The sequence below is a fragment of the Phacochoerus africanus genome, chromosome 13, assembly GCF_016906955.1.
Source record: "Phacochoerus africanus isolate WHEZ1 chromosome 13, ROS_Pafr_v1, whole genome shotgun sequence".
Taxonomy (NCBI): Eukaryota; Metazoa; Chordata; class Mammalia; order Artiodactyla; family Suidae; genus Phacochoerus; species Phacochoerus africanus.
This window is the reverse complement of record NC_062556.1, coordinates 12,413,474-12,425,645: the sequence shown is the minus strand read 5'-3', so window position 1 is coordinate 12,425,645 and position 12,172 is coordinate 12,413,474. Positions and strand designations below refer to the sequence as shown.

The 12,172-nt window shown below is 43.2% G+C and overlaps 1 protein-coding gene across 2 annotated transcripts; it reads right to left on the bottom strand.

Annotated features, from left to right (window-relative positions):
- Positions 1 to 2,478: 2,478 nt before the first annotated feature.
- Positions 2,479 to 11,885, bottom strand: CCNA1 (cyclin A1). Of its 2 annotated transcripts, XM_047756015.1 has the most exons (9): positions 11,803 to 11,885; positions 11,159 to 11,347; positions 8,088 to 8,334; positions 7,777 to 7,901; positions 7,099 to 7,322; positions 5,375 to 5,579; positions 4,361 to 4,474; positions 3,052 to 3,185; positions 2,479 to 2,745 (listed from the first exon to the last, which is right to left on the bottom strand). In XM_047756015.1, the coding sequence occupies exons 2-9, from the start codon at positions 11,321 to 11,323 to the stop codon at positions 2,694 to 2,696; spliced, it is 1,266 nt and encodes a 421-aa protein (XP_047611971.1). In that variant the 5' UTR covers positions 11,324 to 11,347; positions 11,803 to 11,885; the 3' UTR covers positions 2,479 to 2,693. The 2 variants fall into 2 exon arrangements, with proteins under 2 accessions (XP_047611971.1, XP_047611972.1); XM_047756016.1 differs by lacking the exon at positions 11,803 to 11,885 and having other exon boundaries at positions 11,159 to 11,784.
- Between the last annotated feature and the right edge of the window lie 287 nt (positions 11,886 to 12,172).

Here is a 12,172-nt window from a genome sequence, read left to right as displayed (position 1 = left end):
CTGCTGCCTAAAGTAAGCTCATACACATCCTGTGAGAGTGAAGGGGAGACCTCCCCAAAGTATAAAACAGTAAGAGGGGACCTCGGGGACACAAAAAAAGGAATAAGAAAAGGACATCAAAGCTGAGGAACTGCTCTTTGCAATCAGTGTGTTGCGGGGTGGGCATAGGTTGTGTGCCAATCACTGGTCCCTAGAACACAAGAGTTAGGGTTTTGGACTCTATGTCCTATAGCATGGTGTTGTGACCAAAAGTCAAGGTTAAATGTTAGATCCAGGTTTAGAAACAAAAGCCTCCTTTGCAAAATAATTCATGATGAAGGACCTATTTCTACAAGGTCCCGTCTGGCAGAAGCAAAACTTTCTAAAAGAACATTACTAATGAGAGAAAATGTGTCGTGATCCAAAGTGTTGCAGTTCCAGACAGGCACGTTTCACACAGAGGTGATTAGTCCACTGGCAGAGGATGAGAGGATGCTTCCCTGGGTCAAGTCCTTCAAATCTTTATGGCTCAAACGGGACAAACACAGCACTTCTACCCTCAGAGTCTTAGCCAGAATTGCCCTCTTCCACTACCCCCTGGAGGGAAGGGCAATTTTGTGGTAAACATACAGCATACTTGCTGCATTGCCAAGTGCAAAAAGGAGAGGCATCTATGGGCAGTAAACAGAAACATACCCAGTCATAAGTGAGGATTTGAGATTACAAATTGCTAATTGCTTAACATAAAAACAGAATTCAGTATCAATACAGGTCCTGTATCCCCTTTGTGAAACTTATGTAATAAACTGCAAAACACTTAGGGAAATGTTGATTTCTTCAGTGGAACCAGAAATGGAGACAGCTTGAGAATGTTTATCTGCAGGAGAAGAAAAAAAAAAAAAAAGCAATGCCAAAATTTTTTGAGAACTTGTGGAAACTTAAAAAAAAAAAAGCCTTCATAAAATATGTAAACTATGGCTGTATTTTTACATTTATAATTTCATTAGCGCTCAAAACAAACATAAAATTTGGAGTTATACTTCATCTCCTTCCATTTGCCAAACCTACCTGAGTCTAATATTTTCTATGCAAAAGAAATCTGTTGTTCTTGCCTCTGCAGAGCCATCGGGCTGAGCCCCAGGGCAGACCCCCCTGGCAGGACACACACAGCCACGAGGCTCCTGTGTCCTACTGGTCCAGGGCTGCAGATCTGGAGATTAGCAGAATTTCTATTCAATCCCCAGTAACTATCACTCTCCCTCCAGGCCAGGTCTACTCTTGATTTTCCTTCCAATCTTTAAAAGAAAGTAAAAACAAGTGTGTTTTTGTTTCCATTTTCCTCATCTACTATGTAATTGCTGCTGAAAGGGCCCATATGAATGTGTAGTGGCTGAACTGTAGGATTGTGAAGAGTCAGAGCTTGAGCTGTGCTTAGCATGGATATTTCCCAAGGGATGAACATGAGGCACTGGCCTAATTATTCTCAAGTCCCATTCTATGGGAAATTTTTTTTTCTACCTCTCTGAGCATCTTCTAAGGCTGAAATATGTGCTTAATGGATGACTAAACCAAACCTGGACTTTGGCATAAAAATATCCCTTCACCAAAGGAGCATCCCACCCCTGACTTAGAATTAAATGTAAATGACCCCTCAGAGGTACTTGGCCACATCTAGTCCTCAACCCACGGTCTTTACTCCCGAGGGTCCAATAGGAAAGCTCAAAGAGATGGTGTTTTTTTACATCCTTTCACTAACCTGCCTAGGCTTGGCGCTTTGCCAATTTATGGAATGCTGTATGAGAAGTGAAAAATAGGAAGGAAATAAATCTCAGGTAGCCATGTACTAAACATAAAAATCTCCGGATTCCTCAGAACACTGAATCCTAATAGTCTGCCAGATGTCTAAAAGCATAGGGAAGCTCCTATCGTGGCACAACAGGTTAAGAATCCAGCTGCAGCGGGTCACTGCGGAGGTGCAGGTCCAATCCCCAGCCTGGCACAGTAGGTTGAAGGATCTGGTGTTGCTGCAGCTGTGGTGCAGGTCACAGTTGCAGCTCAGATTCAGTCCCTGGCCTGGAAACTTTCAAAGGCTGTGGGCGCAACCATTAAATAAATAATTAAATTACCTTAAACCTACAGAGAAGCTTTTTTTTGTCTTTTTTGTTGTTGTTGTTGCTATTTCTTGGGCCGCTCCTGCGGCATATGGAGGTTCCCAGGCTAGGGGTCGAATCGGAGCTGTAGCCACCGGCCTACGCCAGAGCCACAGCAACGTGGGATCCGAGCCGCGTCTGCAACCTCCACCACAGCTCATGGCAACGCCGGATCGTTAACCCGCTGAGCAAGGCCAGGGACCGAACCCACCACCTCATGGTTCCTAGTCGGATTCGTTAACCACTGCGCCATGACGGGAACTCCGAGAAGCATTCTTGAAGTAGAGATGACATTTGTAATACTCCCAACCAAAATTCCAGGCATAGTCATCAGTAAATATGCTTAACATGTGGTCAGAAGGCAAGCTGTTTATTCTTTAGAAAATGTGAGACATATTATAAGCTACTAATATCTAAAAGAACCTAAATACATGTACATCTAAAAAATGAATGCCATCTATAACAAAGCAACACTAGTTGACCCAAGCTGCAGAGTGCTAGAAAACATGAAACCAATTCTGTGGATATGGTGGTTAAGTTCTGAAAGTGCTTCAGTTCCGAAACTTATTGTAGAGGAAGGACTGCGGGTGGTTCCATGAGAGACACATGCATGTACCTGAAACGAGACCCAAAGCAAGTTCAGCACGAGCCAAGGACATTGGTTTCGCAAAACCTCACATAGGCCACAGAAAACTTCCTAGTGGTTTTAACAGAAAGGAAGGAGCTGGCTGGCGAGATGGACTGCAAGCTGACCAATTATAAACCTAGCCCCTCAAAAACGATTTTCTTAATTTGACATGCTATCCTACTTGTCCAGCCTAGCACCAGATAGCCAACTTGTTCTGTTTTTAATTCTGAAATTACTATCACCTATTAAAGCTTTACATAGTTGAGCCCAGATAAGAGATTTTCAGGAACTTACTTTGAAGCCTTATACTTCTCCCTAATTGCTTGTTGAGGTCGGTGGGGTATACCAAGGCAGGCTTTATGCAGCTCACTCAGGCAAGGCACAATTTCACTCAGTGAATAGCCTGTGAATGTAGCAAGGGCTTCTGGCTAATCAAGACAAAAGACAAAAGAAAAAAACTGCATCATATAGCTTTATGAGCTATCAGAAATCTGGAGATCAAACCGTGAAAAAAAGGAAAGGAATCAGTAAGTATCCCTATTCATCTCAAAAGAACCCATAATCCTCTTTCAGAGACTGTAGAAATAAGATATTAGGACGAACAGGCAGAGTTCTAGATTTGCTCATATTATACAATTATAATGCTCAATCTTGGATAGTTTATTCTCTCATGAGCAGGATTTTTACTGGCCCCTAAAGGGCCTCCACTTACCTGAATACTCTATTTACATATAATAAGAAAGATTCTTAGCCAAATACAGAGTAAGAAATAAGAATTCCAGTAAATAGGAGTTCCCGTCGTGGCGCAGTGGTTAACGAATCCGACTAGGAACCATGAGGTTGCAGGTTCGGTCCCTGGCCTTGCTCAGTGGGTTAACGATCCGGCGTTGCCGTGAGCTGTGGTGTAGGTTGCAGACGCGGCTCGGATCCTGCGTTGCTGTGGCTCTGGCGTAGGCCGGCGGCTACAGCTCCGATTAGACCCTTAGCCTGGAAACCTCCATATGCCGCGGGAGCGGCCCAAGAAATAGCAACAACAACAACAATAACAAAAGACAAAAAGACAAAAAAAAAAAAAAGAATTCCAGTAAATAAAAGTAGATGCCCCCCTCTTTTAGCACAAAAATGAGCCTTCAAAATCAAATATTAGGGGCCTGTTTCTAATCTTGCCAACTGCCACAGGCCAAGAAGCAATGCTAACTTCCCTGTTCCCTTGAAAGCTTGATACAACCTTCTGGCCATTCTAATTAAAGCCAGGTTGTTTTACCAGAGGGGACAAGGCAGCATCTTTTGCCTTGAAGTGCTCAATGCTTACACTAAAGGGTTCTCCTTGCATTGGGGTAGGTCTTGAGGTTTCCTGGGCCTGCTTCCATTGAATGAGCCACCGCATCTCTTGGACTTTCTGCAACCTCTGCTCCCCATTGAGCTAAGTTACTGAGTCAAAGCCCTGCAGGCTGACCTGCAACACTCACCAGCATATTGTAATCTTCGTTTAATAAGGAACTCTCCCCCTTGGGAGGCAAGCCCATTATAAGCCTTGAGAGGCGCTGAACAGATTTTAGATAGGCCTTGAAATTCATCTAGAAAGAAGCAGTTAGAACCTTACCCAGAAGTGCCTGTTCACAGTATAATTTGCCAGACAATAAGCAGCTGCAGCTATCAGTGAAGGAAGATATTTCAAGAACGGGTCAGCTTCAAGGAGACTCAATTCTGCTACATACTAAGCACAAGAGAGAAAAATCTCATGGGAATTAGGAATATGAGTAAGGTTACAAGTAAACCTAGAAAATGTGGCATCTTTGTTCAATGTGCATCTAGTGATGAGCACAGAAACAGATGCTCAAAATTATTCACTGGGTTAATAATTGTTATGCCTCTCCACAACCAGAATAACATTTATGTTATAATAAATTTCAACATGCAAGTGTTTGGCCTACCAGTACAGCAGATGTGATGGGTTACTTATCCTAGTAGTGCAAGTTTATGCTGGTCAAGTAGCATTGCCCTGGCTCCTGGAGTGGACTAGAGCCTTCAACCAAAGGCAAAAATATGTCCATGTTAAAGCTATTAATTTATCAGGCAAATGAATGCAGTTCAGAGATTAGAACAGTACCAGCGGGAACTTACCAGATTTAAAGAAACATATTGGGAAGTGTATATGAACATCTTTAAATAGCATATAAATACCAGATATAGTAGATCATTATAGATGGAAACCAAGTCTTCCAAACCAATGCTTTAGTGCCTTTAACTAAAGTTCCAGGACTCCAAATGACCAAATCGTGTTCCATTACTTAACATGTCAGGATGACATCAGAGCCAAATCAAACTACATTTATCGTGTTCCTATTCTGTAAACCTAAGAGGTATTGCTTGCATGTGGTCTGTACACAGGGAACAGTTTCCAAGCTTAAATCTGTTAAGAGTTGGGTGATTAGACAACGTGTGTCTGCCAAATGCGATCAATAGTGATGTCTTGTCAGCAGAAGCCATGTCTTAAAGTTTGCTCTCTTCCAGTTGCTAGAAAGCTTTTCTGGGTCCAAGGCAAGGAACTGAAAAGGAAGGAAAACTGAAGGAGTCTCCCTTTTTAACCAGAGTACTTGGAAGTCGCGCCACGTACCTTGGCCAGGTTCTCAGTCCTGACACATACACCCTGTCTTCTTAGGTACTGAAGGAGAAACTGGTTGGTGGTTGGTGCCGTCAGATCGAAAGCCAGGACCTTCAGGAGCAGGTGTTCCATTCTCAGCAGCTGTCGTTTTGTGTAAGTGTCATCAGTTATGTAGACAAACTCGTCTACTTCAGGTGGATATATTTCCTCATATTTCCTATGAAAGGGAAAGAGTTTGGGGAAGTAAATCGTGAACCTTGTGCCTCTCCCTCTTGTGCTGTCTCAACCGTGCTTGTTATGTGGCCCTCGGAGACTTAAATATCACTTAAAAATCACTGCATGGTTCAGGGCTGTGAAAATAAGAGGAGTTTGCTTCCAGGACAAGAATATGAGTATTATAAGGACACGTCGTACCTACTGCCAGGAGTAGTCAAGAAACAATTTCCAACTGGGAATTTAGGTTTTGGCCTCTGATATCTGAAAAGTTCTGAATGTCAGACGTATGGGTAAAATCCCTCTTAATTCTATAGACTTTAAAGTGTTTTGCGAAAAACAATGTTATGTTGAACACAATGGTAGAAAAAAAATTCCTTAGGGTTTAGATATTTATTTATTTATTTATTTTGCTTTTTAGGGCTGCATGTGTGGCATATGGAAGTTTCCAGGTTACGGGTCGAATTGGAGCTGCAGCTGCCAGCCCATGCCACAGCCACAGCAATGCTGGATCTGAGTCCCATCTGTGACATACACCACAGCTCATAGCGACACCAGATCCTTAACCCACTGAGTGAGGCCAGGGATAGAGCCCGCATCCTCATGGATAGTAGTTGGATTTGTTACTGCTGAGACACAGCGGGAACTGTGGGTTTAGATTTTTTTTTAAAGATCATGTTCAGCTTTCTCTATTGAATTAGCAAAAGATGCTGTACACCCAAGAGAAAGATGATGATACGGTGTCACTGTTACCAATGCTTGCTTTTACTTTTCTTTTGTCTTTCTGTAGGGAAATTTTTGCAAATTTTTTGGCATTAATAATAAGTATAATGTCAGAGACCAGAAGAATGGAAAGGAGGCTATCACTTATCAGTAGGTCACTTATTTAAAAGAAGCTTAGCCACAACCCAGCCCTTTTTCCATGCAATTAGGTATTGTTATGATTGACTGAGAATAATAGGAACCAGCTAAAATAGTTTATTCTCTGTAACCAGATAACCTGTGTTATTATGGATCACTTGCTAGATCATGAAGAAGGCTTTTATATAACAAAATCTTTGTAGTTTCATCTTTATAAATGACTTTAAACTCAATTATTCATTGCTGCAAATACGAATGGCCCAAATTTCTGATTGCCCCCAAACCAGTTTAATCGGATTGGGAACGTTCTATCTAATCTCAGGGCATTTGCACACTACAGAGGTATTAAAGAACTTTTACTTGTAATAGCATAGAACCAAAAGAATTCACAACAAAATAGTTAAGTTGGATACTGACTCTGAGCTGATGGCTGCCTTAGTCATACTGAACTTGTGTTTAAGAGGATCTTAAACATCTAAAGTGAAGAGTGAACATGTGGTGAGATGCACTTTCTCAGTAAACACTGTAAAAATGATGATATTTCATCAAAGGAGGCATGCATAAGTTTTACTATTAAGGGCTGCATTTCTTCAATAAATAAGTCGAAATCAAGTGTTTTGACAGACTGAAGTATCACATTATCTGAGCTGAAAAACACTTACGAAGCCAGGAGAATAGCTGCTGTTCCTACAAGCTGCAGCTTCCCTCTCAGAACAGACATGCACGAGAGAAACCTGTCCAGGAAGTTGACGGCCAGGTAGAGGGTCTCTGCCCGAAGCTTATATTCTTCTCCAACCTCAACCAGCCAGTCCACCAGAATCGTTCGCATGCCTTCTGTGATATCTGGTTGTTTCCTCATGTAGTGCGCTTTAGGCCGGTATCTCATCTGTTTGGGGAGAGGATTTTGATACTTAAATAGTTGCTATGATGGAAAGATCACTGATCACTCCACAGCACAGTTGCTACTTTTAAAAACCCCATGAGCAAAGGCTAGGAGGAAACTCAATCAAGAGCCAAATAAATCTCGATGATGATATGGAAGAAATTACGAAATTCTGGTTCTGTAATGTAATTCATTAACAAGTAACTTAAACGGGGCGGGGGGGGCGATAATGGCTCTTTTCAAGAGTGAAATACTTAATATACTAACCCTTTGAGTCATAGATAAATAGTCCAAGTAATTGCTATTCACCTCCCAACTATTATTTTTCATAAATGTTCGTAGTGTTTAGATGTTACAAGAATGCCACTCACTAGTGGTTATGGCCGAGAGTTTATACCTATCTCAACATGAAGTGCTTGGGGTGCTGGAAATGGAAGGAGAAGTTGGGAGGACTCACTTCAGCTTCTCTAAGGTACTGATGAATTTCTTCAGCATATTCAGTCACATTTATCACATCTGTACCAAAATCTGATGCATCTTCAGACTGGGAGTAGAGAGATGAATCTACCAGCATAGGGGAAACTGCAGGGGGTTCAACATTGGCAGGTAAGACATTTAATTTAAAAACTAGTTCCATCCACTAACCCTCCATAGGCAGTTGTGGAAACCATTACTACTTGGTGGTTATCTTTTGCTTGCCATATGCTAGTGAACACTGCCAGCGATTACAAACCCAGGGTACCGTCAGCCATAGGTGCGTCAGACTACCTGTGTTAAAGTCCAACAGGAAGTGAAGGTCCGACTTGAATGTGCTGGTGTCTATTTCATAGGCATCCTCAAATGCCATCCCCTCTCTCCCTGCGCAGCTGTCTCTGTCCCCCTGCTCGGGCTCATCCATGTAGATGTCAAATCCTTGCTTGGCTGGTGCCTGAACCCCGCTGTCAGAGAGCACTTTCTTTCCGGCTGGAGGGAGGACATTTTCGGATCCAGAGAAACACCTGAGTGCTGTGATCCCCTAGAAAAGGGTTAAGTTTTTTTTGTTAGAGGCCATCCCATAGACCGAATAGGTGTTAAGAACTTGTGCAATTCAAACCGGTAGCCTGGGAAGATGAGAGGAATCTTAAATTGAAGTATCTGTGTCAGCCACTGAATTTCAGAAAATGAAGCTGCTGAAGAATGACTTTGCCATTTGTCTACATTTGACATTTGGGAAAGGAGCTACCTAAAATTTGTCATCTTCCTCACAGTATTTATCAAAGGGAACACAAGATTATAGAACAAAAAAGAAAAACTATAGCTCTTCTCCGAAGTGAAATAGGTACCACATATGGGGGGGGGGATGTAAATCAGTTTCATGCTTATAGCATCACAGGCTTTTATACCAACCCAGCAAGGTTCCTGCCACATAGTTACTGAGTTCCTATTGTCCTTAAATAGTTAACTTTTAGTCGACAACCTTCTGTAAAATTCCCATTTATATCTGATTATTTAGAGATGTGATGATTTTAGAAAGGTATATACATAAATTCTCTTACAAGCCATAGAACCTTATTATAGGACATAATGAGATTCTAGAGACTGTAAAAAGTATAGCTAATAGTATTTTCTCAGCAAATTAGATATGGGGTGGGAGAAGAAGAGTCAAGCATGACCAAGGTTTTAGGGTTGAATAACAGGAAAGGTGGATATTCCATTTGCTGCAGTGAGGCAGACTCTGAGAAGAACAGGTTGAGACCAGGGATGGTGTTTGATTTCACGTAAGTTTGAGATGCCCACCATATGATGTAAGTGGAGACATCAAAGAGGCAGCTGGCTGCATAAGCCTGCAACATGGCTAAGAGGTCCAGATAGGAGCTAAAAGAATGAGTCATCAACAGAGAGATGGTATTTAATGCCAGGAGACTGGAAGAGATTGCTATGGGAGTGAGTGCAGATTCAGCTCCAATACTAAGCCCTGGCACACTCTAACTTTTAGCGAGCGGATGAGGAAGGACCACTGAGGAGGTACAGCCAGCGAGCTAGGTTGGAAACCAGGCCCTGTTCTCCAGACTGCGTGAGAAGAAACTATTTCAAGGAGTGAAGAATGATCAACAATGTCAAATGCTGCCAATTGGTCAAGTAAGGAAAGGCTTGAGAACTGATTAAGAATTGAGTCAAAGAGAACAAGAGAAGAATCTCAGACACAGTATTTGTTCAATAAATCCTCGCATGCTACCCTGGCCAGGCACTGTTCTAAACACTGGAAGTACAGCAGTAAACCCAATGTCCCAAACCCTCATCCTGATGGAGTTTACATAGACAAACTCTCAAGAAATACTGCCATAAATGGGACAGTTGCTGCAAAGAGCTTTGTAGTTGCAAGGTTTTTAGGAATGAAAAAAAAAATCAGTATAATTTCATGCTTCTGGGTTTGATCCAGTGGAAAAGAGAAAGACAAGGTGATGGAATGATATCCTTAAAAAGGCTAAAAGGCATAAGGTGTGCTGCACACACGGGGCGTTCCCCTTGCATAAGAGCAGGGAGACATGGGTTACGTAGCGGGAAGGGGGTGGCAGAGTATATGGTAGGTACACGGGACCATGTGGAAAGTCTCTTCCGGTTACACCTATATTTTTAGGAAAATAGGATATAGTTATTAACTGAGAGTAAGGATGGAGATGGAGGCTTTCAAGGATAAAAAGAGAAGGGAATGTATAAAATAGGAGGTTTCTATAAGAAGGGTGCAGAGGAATAGAGTCGGGAAATGTAGAGGTATCACCAGGCAACACAGAGCTTAATTGACAGTTGTGAATTTAAAGTGAGCTCAGTCAGCGTAGGTGTAACTGCCAATTCGTAAGAGGTTTTCGACTTCAAGTTTAAAGAAGTAAACACCACTAAGCACATTAAGTTTGTTAAAACCACCTTTACTCTGTTTTTTCCAACGCTTGAAACATTACTTTGGGTATTTTTCCCTCACTAATCAGATGCCACCAAAACAGATGACTTGAATAGTCAGTAGATGAGGAGAGGCTTCTGATCTGGTCTCCACCATGAATTTTTTTTCTTTTTTGGTCTTTTTTAAACCTCTCAAATTTGCTCACATATAAAATGGAAAGAACACCTGCCCACCTATGTCACTGTATGGTTGCCAACGTCATTCCACTACAGATGTACACTACAGACTTAAGGCATGGTTATGAGAAGCTTGTCTAATAACAGACTTAGAAAGATTTTTTTTTGTTTAATCTCAAAATTCATTCTTAAGGATCCAGACTCCTCTTTTGCATTAGAAGTCTCTGGATTTGTTTACAATCAGTTAAAGGAAGTATCTCTGATCAGTTAAGTGCAAGCAACTAATGTCAGATGGCCCATGAGCTGTTTGCCCAACTGTCCTTAGTCAGTCCTGGAGAGAAGTCTACTTTCAAAGCACACATTTTGAAGTAATCTAGGATAGGCTGATCCAATCCTGATTCTACACCATCACCAATGAACTTAACAAAAGTTACCCAGGATGCCTCAGGCACAGCCGAGATCAGTCTGGATACCGCTCCAATCTGTGGGAACCCCAGTTCCACAGTTTATTTTGGAGCATTCTCATTTCCTTTCAGCCCAGAACTTAAATGATATCAAGGTTTCTTTCCTTGATATCGGAAAAATAGCAGAAAAGTATTCAATATTTCTAGCTAGAAAAAGGACCCAAGAAAGAAATCTTTAATAAATCAAGGTCCCTCTAGTCCAGATTCCAGGGTTGAAATACTCAGGGGACGTCTGTAGGTAAAACTGCCAGAGAAACCCACCTCTCACCATGACATGAGAGCCCTTCTCAACAGGTAACCGTCCCAGCTCTTCTCAGTCGTTACCTGGCCACAGGTCCTCCTGTACTGCCCATTCTCGGTTAGCACCCCTAGTACTGTTCTTTGTGGTGGATCCTGGCTGAGCTGGGCTCTGGTCATCATCTGACAGGCATCAGGACCTCCGGACACTGGAGCCAGCACTCTCCCGCTCTTGGAGCTACTGAGATGCATAGCCTCAGTCTCCACAGGCTACAGCTATCAGGGAAGGAGAAACAGACCTGCTGGTTAGTCAACCTCTTCCAGCACGGGCTCCAGAATGCAGCAAATCCCCAGAAGAGAGAGCACTGAAACATATGATCTTCACTGCAGTTATTAGGGTTGAAAGGGCCTGAGCCACGGTGCAAGCGATCAAAGCTACTTTGAACCAAAACAGGGATTTGAATCTCTCCAGGCTTTCTTCCAAAACCAGGCTGACGGCTGGAAGTAGGAAGGCAGACCTCCACGGCCGGACACTAAGCCCCAGGTTAATTGGGAGTCCAAACCTACAGGTCCATGTCTTTTCCGGCTATGAGATTTATCCATCACCCCACCATCCCTCTGCCTGCAGTCGACCCAGGATATATCACTGTGGGAAAATATATCCCCTTCCCAAGTGACAAGCAGCGTGCTCTTCCGCGGCCCTCCTCCCGCAAAACATAAGACCCCAAAACCTGCTTGAAGCCCACAGCGGGCCTCGCTCGTCTCAGCTTTATGTCTTTATATATGTCTCGAACAATTGGCAAGTGCACACCAGGGCTGGGAATGAGGGGCAGCCTAAGGGGGCGGGGGCGGGGCGGGGCGGGGCGGAAGGGGACCGAGGTGTTAATAGATTCCAGCCTAGGCGCCGGGATCTCAGCCTGGGCTGCCAGCTCCTCAGCTTGATTATTTTCAACTCCCCCGCCCCCCGCGTCTGTTGAATCGGCCAATCAGCGGCGCTCTCGGGCCTCACGGGGGGCCGTTTCCATGCCAACCGCGGCCGGCGTGCGCGATCCGGGTCACATCGCTATGGCGACCTCCTCACCTGACACGCTCGGGGCGGAC